This window comes from Rhea americana, unplaced genomic scaffold (assembly GCF_003343005.1).
Source record: "Rhea americana isolate MKP2758 unplaced genomic scaffold, rheAme1 scaffold_43, whole genome shotgun sequence".
In the NCBI taxonomy this organism is placed as follows: Eukaryota; Metazoa; Chordata; class Aves; order Rheiformes; family Rheidae; genus Rhea; species Rhea americana.
In genome coordinates, this window is record NW_028186568.1 from 3,409,095 (window position 1) to 3,430,600 (window position 21,506).

The 21,506-nt window shown below is 38.5% G+C and overlaps 1 protein-coding gene across 1 annotated transcript in view; it reads left to right on the top strand.

Annotated features, from left to right (window-relative positions):
• The window catches only part of GALNT2 (polypeptide N-acetylgalactosaminyltransferase 2), a 101,912-nt gene extending 86,117 nt beyond the window's left edge, over nt 1-15,795 (top strand). Inside the window, exons 11-16 of the mRNA XM_085315493.1 lie at nt 167-293; nt 4,204-4,296; nt 4,501-4,584; nt 6,316-6,442; nt 10,846-10,965; nt 12,358-15,795. Of these exons, the coding sequence (XP_085171619.1) occupies nt 167-293; nt 4,204-4,296; nt 4,501-4,584; nt 6,316-6,442; nt 10,846-10,965; nt 12,358-12,513 (707 nt within the window). The 3' untranslated portion in view covers nt 12,514-15,795. The remainder of the gene's footprint in view (nt 1-166; nt 294-4,203; nt 4,297-4,500; nt 4,585-6,315; nt 6,443-10,845; nt 10,966-12,357) is intronic.
• The last annotated feature ends 5,711 nt before the right edge of the window (nt 15,796-21,506 follow it).

Sequence of the window (21,506 nt, forward strand, 5' to 3'; positions counted from 1 at the left end):
AACAGTGAAGTAGAATGCTCAGATATGCCCTTGTTCATGCTAAAGTCTTTCAGCAGTCTTACTGATCTTCTCAGCAATAATGAGTAACAGCCTTCTCTGTAAACAAAATGCTGTAATGTTGTGGTATCCTATTTGAGATGGTCTTTCACTCATGTGTTCATTGCAGAGATCTCATTCCGAGTTTGGCAGTGTGGTGGGAGCCTAGAAATCATCCCTTGCAGCAGAGTGGGTCATGTATTCCGCAAACAGCATCCTTACACGTTTCCTGGTGGAAGTGGTACTGTGTTTGCAAGGTAATTATTAGGCAAGCCTTCAACTGAATAGTGGGTGTTTTGATTTCTTCAAATGATCAGCAGGTGGCAGCGACTTCAYTTTGAGGACCTTTCAGGAGAAATATTTGCAATGTTATCTAACATGGAAAAATATTAATTAAAAGGAAAATTAATGGTTACAACTATACAGGTTGAGAAAAGAACATCAGAGATAAAAGGGGGAATTCCTTGCTGAGGTGGACTGAGAATCTGGAAAAGGAGGATATGTTTGGCTTGACATTCTATCAGTTTTCAAAACTTTGTTTATCTACTTTATAAAAAAGCTTTATTTTCAAAACCATCCCATAAATCTTCATCTTATAGGAACAGGTCGATCATTCACTGAGATCCAGAATGACCTAAGTTATATATTTGTGTTTACTTTTTGTTTGTGTGCGATCAGTATATTAGCAATTATGTAGACTGATTCTGGCACTAATACCAGCCTGTTGAAACTTCATTCTATATTACATTTTCTTTTCTTGTGATATGACTACAAATGCCTTTTCTGCAGACTTAAACTGCAGGGCTAAGGGCTTAGTATAATATGCATGCTAATTTTGCTGTTGATTCAAAATGTGGCCTTAACTGAAATACTGAGCAGTTTCTTCAGTAGCATGAGAATAGCAGTTTTGGTTTGTGTTCATAGTGTTAAGTCATGTGGATTAAGGATTTGCATAAGTGTGTGAATGGCATTTTGACCAAGACTCTTTATCAATCCTAGCTGAAGGTCACTGTAGCTCTTTGTTTAGAAAAGTAGCTGTTATATTCAGGGAATTAAAGAGGTATCATAAGTCTCAGCTTAAGGCAGTGAGTGTTTTGGCTGCAAATCAGATCATTTATTTGCTCTTGAAGCAAACAAAGCCCAAACTCTGTTTGACACCAGGTAGTAGAGAGCTTAGGTGTAACTTAAATTCAGAAAAATGTTCTGAGCTGATACATTTGGCGTAGTGTTTCACATTAGATTAAAGAAACACTTCAGAGGTGAACAGTTCTTGCCTTCAACACTTGTCCTACCAGCAGCATGGTGCTAATGAATTGGATAGTCTACTTAAATAAAGTCACCATGTTGTTTCTTCCAGTAGTTATGATAGAGAATTTCCCTTAGTTATCTGGTCCCCCATCTTTTGAGTTCCATATTTTATGCTGCGGTAAAAATGAATGTGAGAAAACAAATACAATACAGACCTATTCCACTATTTGTAGTGTGCCAGGAGGATAGAAAGTTTCACCAATTAAGCTATATTATGTAGGTTTATGACACAACTGTTTTAGTTTCACAGTAGGTTTTAAAATGACAATGTCATAACAAGGGTCACATTACTGAAAAATGGTACAATTTTCCCACTGTTCTGCAGCTTTTCTGGTTTTGAGCTGTTGCCATGATGCTGCTCTTCCTATAAAGTTAAATAGGTACCTAAATACAGCTTAGGACTGAAAACTAAAAAAGGATGTGACTGTGTGCAAGGATGCAGCGTAGATCGGAAGTGCATCACACCAGCAGCRATTGAAGATGCTGCATTCATATTGAGGTTAGTCCTTCAGATTTGGCTGTAGTCTGGTCAAATCACCATTGTGATTTGATCCCTGAAACATTATGACAATTACTATAGTAGCTTTTTTAAAAGTCACATCTGTGTTTTCCAGTCACTTGTGTTTAAAATGACTTTAAAAAGAAGTACCTATATAGAGTTGAATAAGGAGAACTGAAGCCTGCTGTCTACTGTCTTGGGTACTTGCACCCTTTCCCTGTTCTACGTTTTTCTGCAACTGACTTATTGCCTCTGTCCTTGGCTGTTCAACTGTTTCAAATATTGAAATGCTATTAAAATTTTTATTTCATTGGAATTAGTTTTGAGTTGACCTAGAAAAGTAGCATATCACTTAAAAGCAAGGTTGACAAGTTGTGGTGTGTTTGAAGGTCATATCCTCAGTCAGCTGATTTGGGTGTCAAACTAGTATAACAGTATGCCTAAACTGACTTTCTCAGTGAGAGAGGATGAGAAACCGAACATAATGCAATACCCTTGTAATACAGGTATTGCCCAATATGTGTGGGACTATGGTGCCAAGACACCAGGTGCGTGACATCGGTGCTGTTTTTGCAGTCAGGACTTGTTGGCTCATCCCATCATCAGTCACGTCAGACTAGTCAGTACGCACTGCCTTTCAGCATCCGGAACAAACTGGTGGTTCAGGATGACAGACTGGGAGCTTTGCAGCATGAGAGGAGAATGCAGAAGACATCCTGGCTGCGTGGTGTGGGCAGACACAGCTTGTGTCTGRTAGGGTTTAAGTCATGATAGCTTTGCACTTATATGCTCTATTGCTTGAGGATCAGCTGCTTTAACACACCACTTCACTCCACCTGAGCTAATAAACCCTGCTGACTCCAGGCTGCTCCATGCAAAGTGCTTTCTGGCAGCACAGTATCAGGTTTCATTAACTGCAGCATGGCACAAGCACTCACTGCACCCTACAGAGTGTTCCTCAGTACCTTGACTTCTCTGGGGTCTTACTAGTTCAGGCAGCTTTCAGCATCTAGACTTTTTCCGTGTTCATGCTGCACTGTGCTTGAACTGTTAACCCCTGAGGTATGGCAAAGTGTGGTACAGAAATGTGCGTTGCAAGTGTCTTTTGAGTTTGCCTCGCAAACTGCGACCACACTAGTCTCTCTCCTGCTACCAGCTTGTTTGGTCCACAGGCAGCCATAGTGATGKCTGAGCAAGCCAGTTTCCAAAGGCCTGATAGACTGTAAGCGAAGGTGAACTGAAACAGCGTAGGTTGAATAGGACTTTTTTTTTCTTTTAAAAAAAACTTGGGGCAAGAAAAACTCAGCCTTCAGACAAAAAAAAGATGATTGAGGAATCTTGTGGTTTTTTTTCCTTCCCTACCTCCTTCCCTCTGAGAAGTCTGCAAGAAGCACTTAATTTTAACTACTTCTATCTTCTGAAATTAGAAAGAATCATATTAAAGAAGTTATTGACTGACTGAGTTTACTGTAGTTGCTTTAGATTAACTTACTGCCAAATGTAGAAAAGCTTCAGAGCATAGCAGCTCTAAATGAAATAAGACTTAATTTTTAAGCATAAAACTGCAAACAATAGAAGTAAATATGAGTTTTCCATAGAAGCCACAGCACAGAAAAAGGCATTATCTTCTTGCAATCCAAGAGGAGATTTAAAGGTACTGATTACAAATACAGTAATTTTAGTTAGAGATGCTTTTCATCAGAGGTAAAGAATTGGGTTTTTGTTTTTATTAACCTTTACTGCAGTAATTAGATCTCTCTGTATTTTACAGCATTTAAAATGTTTTCTAATGTTCTGGTTTCCTCTGTTAGTTAAGCTACAGTATACTTGCTTGATTCATAGATTTAAATGTCATCGCAACTTATGTCTATTTGGAATGCCAAAGGCTATGCTGGTAGAAATAGACACAGATTGAAAATGCCTAAGTTATTAATGTCTTTTACCTTGCTGAAAAGAGACATGCTATTACCAACTGTTGAGATTTTAGAGGTTTCCAATTAGCATACTTATCCAGATGAGCATTCAGTGAATTTGGTTTCTTTGTAAGAGGAGCTTGAAAAAGGAGGATTTTTTTTTCAGAAAGTTTGGTGAGACAATATGTATTAAATGCTGAATATAAACCTGAAGAAGCTGTGTGTGTGGAGAGGGCATAAATTTCATTCTGAATGCATCAATTTTTGATTTGCTAATTGTTTTGTTACCTATATCGTTAATAGGGAGCATTCTACCTGGTTTGAGACAGCTGACTATGTAGTACTAGGAAGGATTAAAATCACATCAAGAACAAATGACATGGCTTGATTGTAGCTAGCAAAAATATAACCTGTGAATTCCATGTGTTTCCTGCCCCCCCCCCCCAGAAATACACGTAGAGCAGCAGAAGTCTGGATGGACGAGTATAAAAATTTCTATTATGCAGCAGTGCCTTCAGCCAGAAATGTACCTTATGGCAAGTAAGTCACAGTTGCTTCTTTCTGCTGTTCATTTAGTCTTCACAAGTCAGCACCTTCTGAGGTGATGGCAGTGCTAGCTGTCATGTATTATCTCTCTAAGATATAGTTCTACTAAGAAGCATAAGAATTTTCCATGTGTCCATTAAAATACACGAAGCACAGCAGCCTGACWTTGAAAACTGTTTTATGCTTTTTACCCTCTAGCATTCAAAGCCGAATGGAACTCAGAAAGAGACTTAACTGTAAACCCTTCAAGTGGTACCTTGAAAATGTTTATCCTGAGTTACGGTGAGTTTCAGCTGCATTTTGGGTAGTGTGGAGCTGTCTTTGTTTTCCCCTCAGAAAACATCAATTTCTCYTTCTCCTTCCTTGGACATAAAGCCTATATACAAATATATATTTTTAAAATTGGTTTGTGAAAACAATGCCTCATGGGCTTGCTTGCTTTTTGTTTTGTTAGTTTTGTTCCAAAAATGCCATTTATCTCCCAGTAATCCATTTTCCTTTCCACCTACTCCAACTGCATGCTGCCATTGCGTCCTGTATTTTTAGAGAGCAGTGCCCATACATATATATTTCATCTCTGAGCCTCGTGTTAATCTCCTACGCAAGCTGTTTGATTGAAGGGCATCGTTCTGCATCCTGTCATCTTCCTTTAAAGTTTCTGCCCTCACCTTAGGCACATGCTTAGTTCAGTGAGCAGACAATCTCAGTACAGTGCAAGTAACTGAAGTCAGCAGATAAAGCTGTGTATGTTTTGCAGACATTGATAAATGAATAGCTATAAGAAGTTGAATCTTCTGCTTTTTTCTGTGTTACTGCATTATAGGGCAATCATTAACCTTTGTGCATGTGAAAAAACAGGGAAATAAGAGGTAACCTTGCTAACAACTTCTGTGAAATAAACCAATAATTACAGAATTTAACTTAATACATGATGAAAATTAATATTTTCTGCTTTAGAACGTATCCTGATGAATGAAAACTTCTTAAGAGAAATATTTTTGTATCACTTAAATGAATAAACTTCTGTTCCATAACATCTTGATAAATATGGCTACCAAATCTAAACTTAAACTAGTTTGTCTGCTTTTCCTCTAGTTGTGGCTCGTAAGAATCTTTTTTTTTTTTTTTTTCCTACCTCTACCTCACAACCCATGTAAAGCTAATACAGAACCATGGATACTGAACAGTCCCATAAACTAGGACAGTGATGCAAAGGAAATAAGTTACWCTTTATTTTTTTAAAAAGTGCCAGAGGATATTTATTTTTGTTTAATTTAACAGAAGAAATATGGCTTGCAAGCTGTCCTGGAAAATGTACTAAAATAAATATTACTTAAGTGTAATGTCTTATTCTGTCAGTTCTCATGTGCACAGTTTTGCTGAGCTGTATGAGCTGCAGTTCTGAGTTGCACTTAATCTTATGGAAGTCTGAAGTTTTAAAAGGAATGAATATGCTATTATTTTACTGTCTGCTCTGAACTGATAGATACCCTACAACTGTACTCTGATTGGACTTGGTTAAATGTTTCCAAAATATGAATTTCAGTTTCTATGCAACTGTCTGAAAATAGATAACAACAAAACACTAATTTTTCTTTGACACCATTCCTAACACTTCCGTAGAAAGTCCGGAACAAATATGAAATGTCAGATTTCTGCCACAAGCTAACTTAGCTGGAAAAAACAAGGGAAGTGCTAGATGACTAACAGATAACTTTAAGCCTTGAGTGACCTTAAACGTTAACATTATCATCTTTAATTTGTATGTTGTGCTGAGTTCATTTGTTTATTTGTTCTGCTCTGAGTCTTTTCATTTTCTGTCCTAAGCGTGCAAGTCTGCTCATGTTTGATCAGTTAATGTCAAATAATTGCCTTCTCTCAAAAGATGATTAAATTTTCCAAATAGAAATCATCACTTACCTTCAACTTTTCATCTTGATAATACTTCAGATAAAGGAAGCTTAAAAACAAAAGAGAAACTAAATTAAGCAGATATTTCTCATTTTATTTTAGGGTACCTGATCATCAAGATATAGCTTTTGGGGCTTTGCAGCAAGGTACCAATTGCCTTGACACTTTGGGCCATTTTGCAGATGGTGTTGTTGGAGTTTATGAATGCCATAATGCCGGGGGAAACCAGGTCTGTATGCCATTCATTTTTTTCCAGAGCATGTGATCTTTTTAAAAAAGAAGTGAAACTTTAACTCCAGCAAGTACTAGGTACTGGTGACAGGAAGGTGAATCAAACTCAGTAGACCAGTTATAAAAATAGTGTGGCTAAATAACATCTCCCTCAAATATAACTTCGCATTTTCAGGGTTAATCTCAGAGTCCAGAGATTCATTCAGTATATATAAAATTATTTGCTTCCTCTCTCTCTTAATATTTAGTTTTATCCTGTAGGCCAGTCATATCCTTCCCAGAAGTTTTCTACTTCTGTAGAAAGCTTTTATCCATGAACTGGTGGTGAGGGGAGGTGGTTTTGTTTGGTTGTTTCTCCTCCCTCTGAAGAAAGTATTTGGGTTGGAACTTTGTCCATTATATTAAGTATATAGCCTATGGTCAGCAAAATCAGCAGGATACATTACTGTGGTGCTCTATTAGTCATTTCCAATGTGCAGAATGGAGTGTGAAAAATTTGTCTGAAATCCCAGGAAAGCTCTTTCAGAAAAGAGGTTCCTAAATGTTATCACCTATTCACTAACAGTAAAGGGAGTGTTTCAGTAAATCTTTTCTGCTCTTAAGATAATCACAAATGTGTCAAATCTGAAAACAACATCCAAAGGGGAACATTAATTATTGCAAGGAATCTAATTATGCAGTTGTTACTTATAGGCATCATTAACCAGGAGTTTGCATATGTTTCACTAGTTGTCAGTGGCAGTCACTAAATTCTTTTCAGAAGCAATCTAATCCTAAATCAAACAAATATAAAATTAGCACATCAAATACATCCCCTGTTAAAATATCTGACCGATTAAAAATTACTATTGAATGAGTGAATGTATCAAAAATTCGATCTCTGATTTAAATTAAAGCGAGAAACCCTACAATCAAACAGAACAATAAATAAAGTTATTTCAGGAAATGCATCATGTCAACTAGAATATATTGTCGTCATAATCTGAAGTATTCCTTAATCCCTTTAGTAATGGAAAAAAGAATATGTCCAGTGATGCTTTTTCTGTTTATGAAAGTGCACTTATCTTTTCAAAACACCAGGATATTTTTAGAAGAAAAAGTGGACACGTCAAAGTTGCTTTGGTGCAGATGTTTTGGAAGTTTCTGATGATGATGTATATTTTCTATAGATGTATAAAGTTGTCATCTTTCAAACCTCACTCCCCCAGTCTGACTCTTCTGTGAAATCTCATCTGTGAAAGTGACCATAAAAAAACCTAATGTACATTTGCCCTGAACAATTCCCCAAGAAAGGACACGCAGGCAGATTAGGAGGCAGAATGGGTGAAAAATATTTTGTATGTCCAAGCTGAATTAATATTGGATTGGAGTAATTCCATCCTATCTGAAGGAGCACAGGTGAAACATTCCCCCAAAGAAGCTGAGAAAAGGAGGGAAACAAGTGAAAAATGCATCAGGTTCTGCAGAAAAGTTGCAACGACACCTTACTCTTGAAAACAATAGGTGCAGAGAAGGCAGGAGATGCACTAACTTCCTAAACTTTGCAGGGAGTAGGAAGCAATGCTTGTTTTCATATCTGACTATTTTTCCTCCTAAGCTGGGGCTTGCTGATTGGAGAGGCCTCTGGCRCTGGAAGAACAACATGAGAGAGGCTACCAGGCTTCCYTTTTTTCTATTTAAAAGGATCTTACAAAGAGTCATCAAGTGCTTTTAGCCTGAAGGATAAGAAATGTGTCTCACAAGTGTTTGGAAAAGAGATTTTTCACAAGGAAGTAAGCATAGATGAAAGGTTTTGTGCTTTCAGCCAGTAGTAGAGTGGCAGAAGCTCCTTTATTGCCATACATATCGAAATAGCTTACGCTATTCATAAGCTTGTGGAGTAGGTACCTTTATCCTAGCCTTTTGGTTTCTACAGAAACTGAGGTGGTTAAAAAGATCATTTATGTTCAAATATATTGTTTTTGCCTTTCTGGCATTTGTCTTTTTTGTAATGGAAAGTGTTTGCTTGAGGAAGGAATATAGTAGAGGATTTCAGTTTGGATGCTACTGTGAAGAAAAGTTTAGATTTGTTTCAGTCAGCTATTATCAGCACTTAATTGGACAGAGGCTTTTCTGACTGGGATAGGAATTTGCAATATTTCTTTTACTGGAAGTACTGAGGCAGCAATGAGATGTGGAATATGGCCTGTATCTTGCTCAGGGTTATCCTGAGACTCTACTGGTGTTCCCATCTGGGGCCCAAGATGATTGAGTGTTAGATCTTCAGAAGACAGCATAAATGTAGTTTAAATTTGTGAGATATTTTTGGAATACTGACACTGTCTTGTTATGTTAAATTAAAAAGACTTCTCCTTGAGAAAGTAAACCTTATTTGGGAAGAAGCCTCAAAATCTGCTTCTTTGTGATTAAATGGGAATGATCAGTTTTTTATGACCACAGATGAAGGTGTAAAAATTCTCAAGCAGGAATGAATGTAGTGAGCTTAACACAGGAGAAGAGGGTTGGGGAGCAGACCAGATTCTTTGACCTAGCCCTGTCTATTCTGTACTCATTCATACTGAGATCACTTGGAGGGGATCAGGAGTACTTATCTATGGTGAGCAGTGGAGAACCTCTCCCATAATGTGGAACGTGTGCTCTGGGATATGCTAGACCTAATTGAAAATGTGAAATGTAAGTGGAAATGAGATTCTTCTCCTGAAACAAGTTGGTGAAACTTAGTGATTAGAAAAGGTAGATCTGCACGTATAATGAGCTGAAGAAATTTTGCTATATTATTTTGACAATAGAGTACAAATATGTAGGGATATTTAAGGAGATAAATCCAAGTGTACACAGACACAAGGGAAAGGTCTAAGGTTAATGCTCTACTAACTTGCTAGTTCTGGTTTATGGCACACTTATTTCAGATGCCCAGATTTTTCCAGTCACGTCACAGGCTAGCCATAGGACAGTTCTGTGTACTGAGCATGTACATAACTGCTGTGATTTATCTCCCTCCTGCCCCCCAACATTTGATGCAGTGGAATTTGCTTGATGCTTGCTTGCATTTATAGCTGCTCATAGTTTCAGGTCACCACATGAAAGCATCTGTGCACTCTGTGAAGGGCACTTACATCACTGCTTTCAGCAGCAGAGCATGGGACTTAAAAGCCAATGATGTAGCTTCATAAACATGTTAAGGTTTTGCATGATTTCTGCTATATCTGGGGCTCTTCAGTCTTCTGATGGAAGGGTGAAGATGTATAAAGCAAGATTTTTGAGATTCTGTAACTGTGTTTGACTGAAGGGTTCTCAAACAACATGTTTCACCACTTTAACCTAGCAATGAAGTAGTAAATGTAAATCTTAAAGTGGATCATCAACAGATGTTCTTCAGGGGCTCTTATATTTTCTTAGAAATTCCAGGTGAGTTCTAAAAATACTTAGGTAATTTCTTAATGTTAAGTCATTATTAAAAGTGGCTATGAATGGCCCTTGATGACATTGTACAAACTGGAGGGAACTGAGAAAACAAGCCATTTTAACAGTCATCTGAGATGAGTTGCTGGAGAAGAGTTGATCATGCTGTGTTTTGTGCTTTTATTTTTTGTGTAGCAGTGAGCTTGAGTTGAACAGTTAGTGTGGCTCCAGTGGTAGAGGAGATCCCTTAAAGGATGGTTAGAGATAGGGAAAGCAATGTGGATCCTAGAGACCAAACTTTAGAGTGAGAGGCATGGAGAAAGTCTGAACATCAGGGCAAGATCAGGCCTGTTGTAGGACACTGAAACCTAACAAGCTGAACAATGTTTGTGCAACCTCTGTTACACAGATGATATTGGCAAAATGGCTTTTCCTTTTTCTATATTTAAGAAATTGCATATTTAAATGTATTCAAAAGAAATTACATGTTGTAAATCACATCTTGGATAGGAAGTATTTTTTGCCTTTGTCCTGGAATTTGGCAGTCTTCTATGCTGCTTTCTGTTACTCTATTGTATTAGGAACTGTAATTTTTTCCCTCTGCATTACATGCATTATTTAGTGTATGGTTAGAGTGGCCAGAGATGCTGCAACACAGACTTCTGTGTGAGTGTATTTACTGTAAAAGGTGTATTTTACTTAAATTTGAGGACCTGTATGACTGCCAGTTGTACTTCTGYAAAGCCAGTAGAGGGAGCAAAAAGCTAGTCTAGCCCAGAGCTGATCTGGGAATACCAAAGCAATTGAATTTACTCTGTTTGAAAATGACCTTTTTTTTTATTTTTTTTTCCTGATCTKTGTGGAATAATGAACTGTTCTAGCACTCACACCGAGTTCTTCACAGGAATTTAACCTGTGCTAGAAATGCAGAGGTAGCAGTTATGTTCCATGTGCATATGTTTGCATATACAAATTTTTCACTTTTCTTCCTTTTTCTAGGAATGGGCCTTAACAAAGGACAAGTCAGTAAAACATATGGATTTGTGCCTTACTGTTGTGGACAGAGCACCTGGTTCACTAATAAAACTTCAGGGCTGTAGGGAAAATGATAGCAGACAGGTGAGTATATCATGAATGCATTCCTCAAGCAGCAGAAAAGAGCAGTATATGAATGAGAGTGCAAGCAAGTGCACTGGTAATTGTATTTTCTGCTATGCCTTCTGCTTGTCACTGTCTCCGTATTGTTTGTGTGTGTAATGTAAGCCACACACCATCTCCAGCAATATGCTTGTGTACTGAGCTTTTCTATTTATAGACAAGTATCCACGTTATATTGACATACAGAGCTGTTATATCAAGATTGGCCTTAATGTAAAGGTTCATGCAACAGCATTTGTGTGCAACACTCTTCAGGTGTCATGTCTGTTTTTTTGAAACAAAATAGATATTCCAGAATTATTTTTGAAAGGCCTTCTTCCATATAAACTGCCTCAGAGGAGGATGGTTTGGGGTTTTTCTTTCTCCTTTTCAACTGTGAACAACCCAAATTATACATGAACGTGCATCCGCAGTAGTGAAGAAACCTTATTTTATATAGCATTTGAAGTTAGAAGAAAAGGAAAACATTATTGAAATTATGGAGAAAGCAAAGGAATGAACAGGCTTTATAACAGCACTTTATTATTAAGGCAGCATGGTTGCTCCGTTTATTTGCCATGCATAAGTAAAATCACAATTGCAGAGTTGTATTATCTTTTTGATCTAGTCCTGTAACAATTATCAATTTCTGCAAAGTCATCAGTTCTGGTCTTCGGCCAACTTCATTGCTTCTATATCACAGTGTTTACATGTACAAACAGATCACTGAAATGTTCCAAAAATATTTACAGGTAACGAAGCCAAGAAAGAAGGATTCCCTTGGTCAGGTTTAAAGGCAAAATAAGCCATAATTACTGGAGAAAAGTGTGTGTGTGTTTTGGGCTCATCAGTAGACACTACTTTTATGAACTCTGTTCTGTTATCCCTAGCACCAGYTTGGATAACAGTTTCTGACAGCACAGATTAACCAGTTGTTTATCTTCCATATATTTGAAGGTCTTATGACTGATTTCTAGATCTCTGTTAAGGTTGCCTTTGATTGTGCTTTTTGCTGCTTTATGTTCAGAATTGTACTGGTAGTGATATTGTAGATGTGTTGTAATTTTTTTCTTCAAATCAAGAGCGCACATGGTGTGACAGTATATTTGGGAAGAACTCAAATGAAGAAAAATGATTTGGTGTATTCTGTATCCAATGTAGTGTTAGCTGAATGTGAATAGCTGTTTTTGGCAAGATTTGTGATAGCTTAGACAAGCCTTGACCATACACACCACATACTACTTTGGCAGTATTCAAAGCTTTCCCAAGCACAAGTTGGGGAAGGATATGAGGACTCAGACTTCTGAAGACAGGATGTGGCACTCATCCTTTTTTCTGCTTTTATAGCTTAATATGTTTTATTTTCTCTTTCAGAAATGGGAACAAATTGAAAGCAACTCTAAACTCAGGCATGTTGGCAGTAACCTCTGTCTAGACAGCCGAAATGCCAAAAATGGTGGTCTCACCGTTGAGGTCTGCAGTCCTTCTTTGTCACAGCAATGGAAATTCACACTTAATCTGCAGCAGTAGAAGGACTTACATGCAAAATGCTGTTTCAGTTCATAGACATTGGGCAAACTTTTGATTGCATTACTGATGTATTTCTTAAACTTTCCATGGAACTTATATACCTCAGTATTCCACCTTTATCTGAAACTAGGAGAGTGCTGAAGCAGACACCAGGGAACCAGGGGGACTTGGAGCACTGCAGTGGCTTCACTGGACATGACTGCAGCATGGTTCCTGTTTTATGTATGAAGACTTTAACAGTTCCTTTCTGTCTTCAGTTACATACTTGCACAGCAGATAATTAACTCTAGGAACAGCTAATGTATAATAGAAAACGGATCTCAAAAACACCTTTGGGGAAAAGGATGTGGAGGGAGGGTGGGAAAAACTACTTAGGAGAAGATCATTTGAAGTCTCCATTTGCTTAGAAATCATTGTTTGTGGTTTCCAGAAACAGAAATGTCATTTTGAAGGGGTTTTTTTCCTGTGTGTACTTGGTATATTTGAATATGAACTTTTCTATGATGGACTCTAAATATAAATATATAAAATATATATATTGTCAGCTCTCAATGATTTATATCAATTTTCATCATCCTATAATTATCAGCAAAGTGATTGGCATACATATAACCAGAAATTGGATTGGGATGCTAGGAGAGTGAAACTTTGAAGATGCAGGTTTTGTGCTGCTGAGTATGATATCCATGCTAACACTGGATGCTTTTGCTTTGCAAACTGGATCTACTTCTTAACACTTCACCCTCACTGGAGATCGTACAACTCAGGAGGAGAAAGAAAATAGCAGGACAAGCCAGCGTATCTGCACAGATGATTGCTCGGATTTTTTTATTCCAACTTGGAAATTCACAACATGTGCTCTGGGCATCTGTAAACTTTTACTTGACACTTGTGTTGATCATTTCTGTAGTACTTTAAAATATTTCTTCCTTTGTTTAAAAAACCTGTTTAAACAGTGCAGATCTTTCACAGATGCAGCCATGTGGGTTCAGCACAGTTTTATGCTGGTCCTGATTGGGATAGTGTCTTTCTGTCTCAAACTCCCCTTTTGAGTTTTCAAAGCAAGATAAATAGTAACACTACTGTCTACAGATAGCACAAGACCTTGATTTTAATTTGCAAGGATAAGCAGCTACATAATACCTCTGAATTGCACTTGCTTCACTTATAGACCTACTACTGGGGAATTTTCTTGAGTTTTCTTTAAATGGAGTTTTTGAATGGATTCAAAAATGGTATTTCTAATTGTGGAAACAATGCGTTTTACAACTTAAATCCAGTTGATGTCATTTTTGTATTAAAGTAATACTGTCAAAGTCGACCCTGAAAGTTGCCCTGTGCTTTCTTAGGTTTACATAGAACATTTTTTTAAGCGAATACTTCAGTGAGCTGTTACAATGAAAAGCAGCGGTAAATAAGTAGTTCCATCACTAATAAGCAACACAACCTAGACAAAAACTAATAACAGATGCGCAGTGCCAGGAAATGATTTTGGTAAGATTATGGATCTCAGAAATGTAGATGATAAACACTTACTATACTGTAGTATGCTGGTACAATTTTTCCTTCTTTCATTGTTTCTGGAAATAGACTAGTTCCTGATTTTCAGTTTCCTTTGSTTGTGTTTATACAGTAGATGTAAAGGTGGTACTCTTGTGGGCAAAATGGCTTTAACTGTTTCAGTAAATGTGCCCATAAATACCTTGCTTGTCTGAAGCTGTGACTTGCAAGTACCTGCATCCCTATTTGGATGGGAGCATTAAAGGAAATGGTTATATCCAGCTTCTGACTTTTCTATGAATAATTAATTTTTTGGGGGGCTTTTTCAGTGCACTTCCGAACTTCTCTGCTTTAGAGGCCACACAGCAGATAAGCTAGTCTTCAGCTTTTAGTCTCTCCCAGTTGGTAGCCTTTTAACCTAGGAGTTGATGAATGTGATTTACAAACAGCAGTAGATTTCTGCTGCTCTGCCAAATAAATGCTGAGATATGGGCTCAGCAGCAAATCAATTGTTTGCAGGTTTGGCAAAACAGAATTTAAATAAATAAATAAATAAAATCCATGCAGCTTCTGCTGTGGATGTTTTCCGATTGCAGTTTTGATCATGGTAAAGATAGTAGTAATTGAAATCAGAAATTGCAACTCTGACCTGCATCCTAACTCCAAGTCAGAATCAGTAGTAAAATTCCCTACTCCTCCCCTTAACCAAGTCTTAAATGTCAACGTGTATCTCAAAGTAGAAGTTTGTCTAATTCCCCACAGATGCTGTGCATAGAGATTTTAATATAGGAGTAGTATGTTATAGACAGCATTACTTTTCTTTGAGAGAACAGAAAAGAAGTGGTATCTTTGTTATGTTTACATGACAGTGTGCCAAAGTTATTTACTGTGATTTTTGGGGGGTTTTAATGTTTAAGAAATCAGCCTATTTGAAAGATAAAWTAAGAACCATTGAAGCAAACTGTGATGGATTATTCTGAGAGCTTTTCTTACTGTCTTCAGAGCAAGAATGGTGACATGTTTGTTTTGCAGATTCTCAAGACATAGTCTGGAAACTTTTTTTCGGTTGGTTTGAAAAGTCTGCTGTACAGAGCTTGTACTTGTTCATTTTATAGATGGAAACCATCCTTGAGAAAATGTTTAACTTAAATAAAGAAGAATGCTTTATAGAAAAGGTCATGGTTGCTAATTTAACTGAGTGAAAGCAAAAAGTCTGCCTGGAGCTTATAAACTGAAGCATCTCCCAAATACTTTAATTGACTTGATTGTGTCATAAAATTCCTATTTAAAGTGTGTCTATGTGTACCTGGGTGTATGCTTCTATTTGAGGGGAAAAAATGTTGCTTGTATTTAAAAATAAGACAGTTTCCTCTAAATTGTCACACTAATTTAAAGTCTATTTTCCTTTGAATTAACCCTGACTGAAGTCACCTGAAAGCACTGGTAAGGGCAGACTGTTTGGGTTTTTTTGTGGGTTGGTGGTTTTGGTTGTGGGTTTGGGGTGTGTGGGGTGTGTGTGTGTGTGTGTGTGTGTGTTTTTCTTTTTTTGGCCTAATGTCAAGACTTCTACTATTCCCCTGTTCACTGTCAAGCTACTCTTCCAAAATGGTAAGGCCTCCTGCAGCCTGTGGGGACTCGAGGTGAGGGACTGTAGCTGACTTGAGTGCCTGTCCTTGTCTGCTCCTACCATCCGTCAGACCTTCCTTAAGCAGCCATCTGTGATGTGCTTTAAGCTGGATCTGAAATATTGTGCATTAAATAAAAACCCAAACACTTTGTAAAGTGTTGGTTTCAATGTGTGTTTGGGAGGGGTGGGGTGGGTGCTCAACAGGTCTAGTTAAAGCTTGCAACTTAACTGTTGAACTGGCATGACTAGGCAGAGAGCAAGTCGTGTATGGTGGGTGATGGAAAGTTGGGAACATGAGAGCAGGAAGAGGCTGGGTTTTTGGCACCTGCTGTCATGGGAGGGATGTAAGGTGGTCAGTGATGGTCATCTAGGCAGAGGTAGGCTGCAAACTAAGCAGGTAGGGGAGGGTAAGACCTTTTCCAGGAGGGTAAATAGGAAGCAAGAGAACGAAGGAGGTGAAAATCTTGTCTGTGATGCTTCATTCAGCTTCAGAGGCTCCTCAAGTCACTTGGGCGTTCCTTCTTTCCCACTATTAATAGTATACAGCAGTAAGGTCTTTACTCCTTCTAAAAACTTAGCTTTATAGTTGCCCTCAGGGAGATGACCAGCTGGTATACCATGCAGGAGCACTTGTGGGAAAGATCTAAACACTCCCCTGTTCCGTCAGATTGACAGGAAGATTGTTCCTGTCAGGCTGAAGAAGAGTTCCTGACTGCAGACTTACGCTCCCTGCACACGAGAAGCCAGTAACTAGCTGACCACCTTTCAGAAAGTCTAAACGATATCAAATAGATTTTTTTTTCTTTGTAAGAGTGTAAACCACTGATAAATATTTATGCTTGGAGAGAATAAAATGGCCCTGTAAAACTGCAGTAAACCAAAGAAACCACCTTGTGTTTATAGATGAGAACTTGAATGAGATTTCTCCATCTGGAATGTCACTTGACACCTCTGAGCTAACAGGTGACAAACACAATTACAACAGGCTTCCGGCAGTAGTAGCTGTTAGTCTAATCCAATGCTAAATATAGATACCTTCTTGTCCCCGTATGTCTGCCTAGAATCTTGCATACCTTCTGTAGGTACTCTTCCCTGTAAAATTCTTGGTGTAAGTATCTGGACTGAATGAACTGTCTAGCAGGTTTTATGTTGCTTCTGACCAAAACTCCAATGTTTCTTTCCTCTTATTTCCAAATACAAAGGTTTCCCATTCAGCGTAAATTCCATTTTTCTTTTTCTTTTTTTCTTTCAAGTTGTGCTTCTTATCCTGATGTTGCTTCTTTATATGCATAGGTGTACCCCACTTGCCTATCGTTGTGCGTAAAATCAGATATATTTATACTTTTTGGAATGGAGTATTGAATATTTTCTCTGAACCTTAACCAAAATGTTTTTTAAATGCAGAATTTTCAGGAAGATGCCTAATTGTGTTTGGGAAAGTAGCTGAATAATGAGGGAGATTAAAGGTTCATAAACTGCTTGAGATAAGAACTGTTGTCTGGTTTGAGCTGGGTCCTGTAGGATGTTGTAGTCTGCCCCCTGCTTGGAGTGCTACTGCCATAACTAATTATTTCAAAAAGTTATATTTCTGTGTACAAATATCATTGTCTTCCATGTCTGTCTTAGATTTATATTAAATGTAGATGTACTATAAGTTAATGTGGTCTAGAGTCACATGCATGCATTATCAGTGTCCTTTTCCAGCCTGAAATGCAAAGAATAATTTCATAGCAATAACTCTTTATAGGATACTCTAGCAAGAGGCTTGTTCCTGTATAGAATGATTTCAGATGAATAGAAATGATTGAAAAAATAGTCTGGAATAATAAGCTGTGATTACAGAATAAGCACAAATGTCAGGGTGTATCTTTTGTTAGACTGCACATCTTATTTACAGCTTAACATCCAATAGTTATTTTAAGATTGATTAGTAATCAAGCTTGAAAAAATGGGAATGAAGTCAGTCCACAGATGTTCTCTCTGTACAGCCTTCCAGAGGTTGTCTGAATTGGGTGCAAAATACTCTTTTTGACTTGAATTCTTGCAACACAAAATCATATTGTTGCTCTGTATGCAAAAAGAGAACTGCTTGAATTCATGTCCATCTTTCTATCAAGTAGATATCTTTTATGTCTTTTTTTAATTATTATTACTAAAAGAGGCCTGGAAATCAATAGGTTTACCCATGTTTTCTACCCTATTTCCATATTATTCAAATACCACTTCAGTAACCTCAGCTTTGTGGTAAAAAGTAGGTTAGAAAATGGCTACAGAAAGTCAGTTTTGGTTGCACCTGAGCACAATTTCTGCGAAATGTTTTTTTTTTCAACTTTTGTACCATGCTTCATCCTGTCAAGCAAGTTGTTTCTGAATTGGAGGTCACGGCTCTGTCACTAAGAGCTACAAAAATCTGGAAATATGCTGTCCTGGTATCTTATTGTCTGGGTAAAAAAGTGGAAAGAAAAATGAAGTGGAAAGGTCAGAGGAAGAAGTGCATAGTGAGGATGGTAGAGACATAGCTGCTGAGCTAAGTCTTTTGCCTGAAGAGCTCAAGGTCCCATTTTTTTCTGTCTGGACTCTTCAGTTCATATTTTGCTGTGTGGTTACCTCRTCTAGCTGATCCAGCCTTTAACAGGTAGGAAAACACAAACTGTCATCAGGGGAAAGAGAGAAGAAAAAAGCACAATAGAAACCTTAGGCCTCCTTTTTCTAGGATGGAATCATAGAATCACAGCATGGTTGAGGCTGGAAGGGACCTCTGGAGATCATCTAGGCCACCCCCCCCCCCCCCCCCCGCTCAAGCAGGGTGAGCTAGAACATGTTAGATGAGATTGCGTCCAGGCAGGTTTTGAGTATCTCCAGAGAAGGAGACTGCACTTCCATCACATAGCATCACTTACAGCATGGTTAGCATGACAGTAAATTCATAGGCTAAGGTCAAAGGAGATCTAACTCTTCTGCATTCTGCAGCATAAGCTATAGCATCCTYAACAGTGATATTTGTCCCATGTCTTCCAGTTTCTGCTTGGGTACGACCTCTGACAGAAGTACTCAGCTTTGTTCCRGGCTGGATGTCCAGCTTCAAGTCCCAACCATTTTGTCTGCTAATTAATAACTTCACTGCTAGAAATATTCTTCCTCCCATTAGAGCTTCCAGAGTCTGATGCCATCAACTCTTAACTTTTGCTTTTATAGACTGAGCCTCTTAAACTGGCTGAAAGGCAGGTTTTCCATACTGTCAGTTGTTCTTGCAGTGGTTCTCTGAGCTATTGCCAGATCAGCTATGGGATGTTGAGGAACGAAGGTCCTCTGTAGTGGAGCAAAGGCTCCTGTAAAACTTCTTTTCACTGCAGCAGAAGCAAGATGATGCTTATCACTCATGTTGGTCTKTAGGGCTTGCAACAGAGACAGGTAGCTTCTACGCAGTGCTCTGCAAGGCCCTAAATCAATAATCCTGAGGATGGCAGATCTTAGCTTCCAGCAAATCCAGTCCAGCAAGATAAATCTGTGTGGCCTGGAGGTTGTAAGACAGTCCTTTTGTGTGTGAAAGCAATAAGCAAAGCACTTTGTCAGACGTACGTGAGCAGTGCTCGCAGGCTGCTGATCTGAACTGGCACTTCTGAGAGTCTGTCAGTTTGCTTAGGGGATGACCCAAAAGCTGTGCTTGTCCAGCTGGAAACTCCAACCTATCGTGGTTCTTGTTTATTCAGAACGGGAGTGTGTGGTGGACTAGATGAGTATTTACATGATATTCTATGAAATTTTGAGGTGTGGGGAAAATGGAAGAAGAGAGGCAGGCGTAGCTAAAATGCAAACCAAGAGACGCAGTGCAGATACCATGGCCCACCTTCTATCCCTGCTCCTTCARTCCTTCATCAGCGAGGAGCAGGGTCCACCCTGCTCCATCTGTTTTGAGCTGGAAAGGGATGCCCTTGTATAAGAGGAAGTTAGCTGGTGAACACTAATAAGGGAATAGGGAACAATTTAATGCACTATTCRTCCTAAATAGTGAATGAAAGGGCAAAAAAAGCATGTAATTGGGTACCAAGTTTAAAACAAAAGCGCTTCATGCTGTTGATAATTACTCCCTGGATGTTAAAAGGAGAAGTGTCTGATTCTGAAAGCTAGCACACTACTTTACAGCATGCACCAGGAAGTCTTTCAGTCARAGGGTGATAGAAGGTTGAAGAGCAAGTGGGAGAAATATTACTTGGTGTTAATCTCATTCCTTTGATCTTTCCTTAGGCATTACGTGCTGTTGTTAGAGCCAGGATATTGGATTATGTGGTTGTTTGGACCATGTTAGCTAGTAATTTCCAGCTGAAACGCCCTGAGCAGCTCACACTCGAATCTGGATGAATACAAATATTTGAATGCAGAGCAGGTTGGTGAGCGAGTGTCTCCAGGAAGGTGCAAGGTGGCACCTTGTGAGCACACCCAGAAGTAATTACCAAGCAGTTGATATTTAATGTGCTCTTTAGGGAATCCCATCTCCAGCTCTTGTTTCAAATATTATCTTTCTTTGCTACAACTTGCTTACAAAGCAGCCTAATTAACATCTTGTCTAAAAGGTGAAAAAAGGTTTGATTTTTTTTTTAATGTAAGAGGTTGCAAAGAGACTTAAAACTTCAGACTTTTTTTAATAAACATGAAAAAAATCATTCTAGACAAGGTTAGGAAATGAATTTTTGTAAATAATAGTGGAAGTCTAGTTCCTTCAGGAATCAAGTTCCAAATGCCATTTTAAGAATTTCCTTCCTTTCTGAAACTACCACAGACATAAAAGAGTAAGAATCAGGATTTTCRGTAACATCTTGAGTGGAARACAGCATCTTTGACAGTTTGGTAASTCTTCRTTGCACAGTCCCTGAGGGGAGTCTTTGGGAATTCACATAGCTTTTCCTCTTCCTCCCCCTCTCCCTCTTTGGAAGTCTTTCATGAACTTTTGAAAACATGCCATGGAAATTTCCGTGAGCCTGAATATAACTATCTTTGTGCTGTGCCTGAATTTAGACCTTTCGTGGCAGCCCTTGGAGTAAGGCTGGTAAGAGTTAGTGAATGTTCTCACCGGGCACAAAGAGGTCCAGGTCTAAGTAGCCTGGGCTCCAATGCAGCAGAAAYGATGACAAAAAGGGGGAAGTGGCTATCGTAACCTGAGGGCTCCTGCATAGAGTGAGATGTGGTRGGAACCAACCCCACCATTTTTCTTAGTGTCCTGACTTTATTCGTTCTGTGACCCATTTACATGTGAGTGAAAAACACTTTCTGGCGATGAAGCTGAGGATGTACCCAGGTTGCGTGGAAGATCTGGYGAAAATGAGTAAAGCTTTTGAAGCAAGGATTATTCCAGCAACTTTCCTGAAATAATAATAAAAAAGCTTTAAGATACTCACTTTCCTCTCAATATTACTTACACCCAGCTAGGTAAGAAGTAATGGGGGACACAAGTGGTGGGTCTAAAGCCACATGAGCTGAACCTGACCTTTTAGCCTAACTCCCATCTATTTGCCTAATTCTGTCCTTGTCTAAATACTTCAATTGGAATAAACATCGTCGCAAACACGTTCTAAACGTTTCGTTGAGCTTGGGTTTAAAAAGKCGGGTCTTAGGAAAAGCTCTGTTCATGAACTGATCTTGTCTGTGTTGTCAGGGACTGACTTCCAGGGCACAGGAGGTGACCACRCTTACCTGCCTGCCAGGAAGGAGTTGAGATACTAGTCGCAAAGATTTTCTGAGCRTAAGGCATCCATAGAGAAAATCCTTTCCATATGGCTCTCTATGCAGTACTGTTATTTCTGTGTTCATCTACACATACCAATCCATGGCTTTTTTAAAATAAAAATCTGTTGGAAATGCGCTTTTCTGT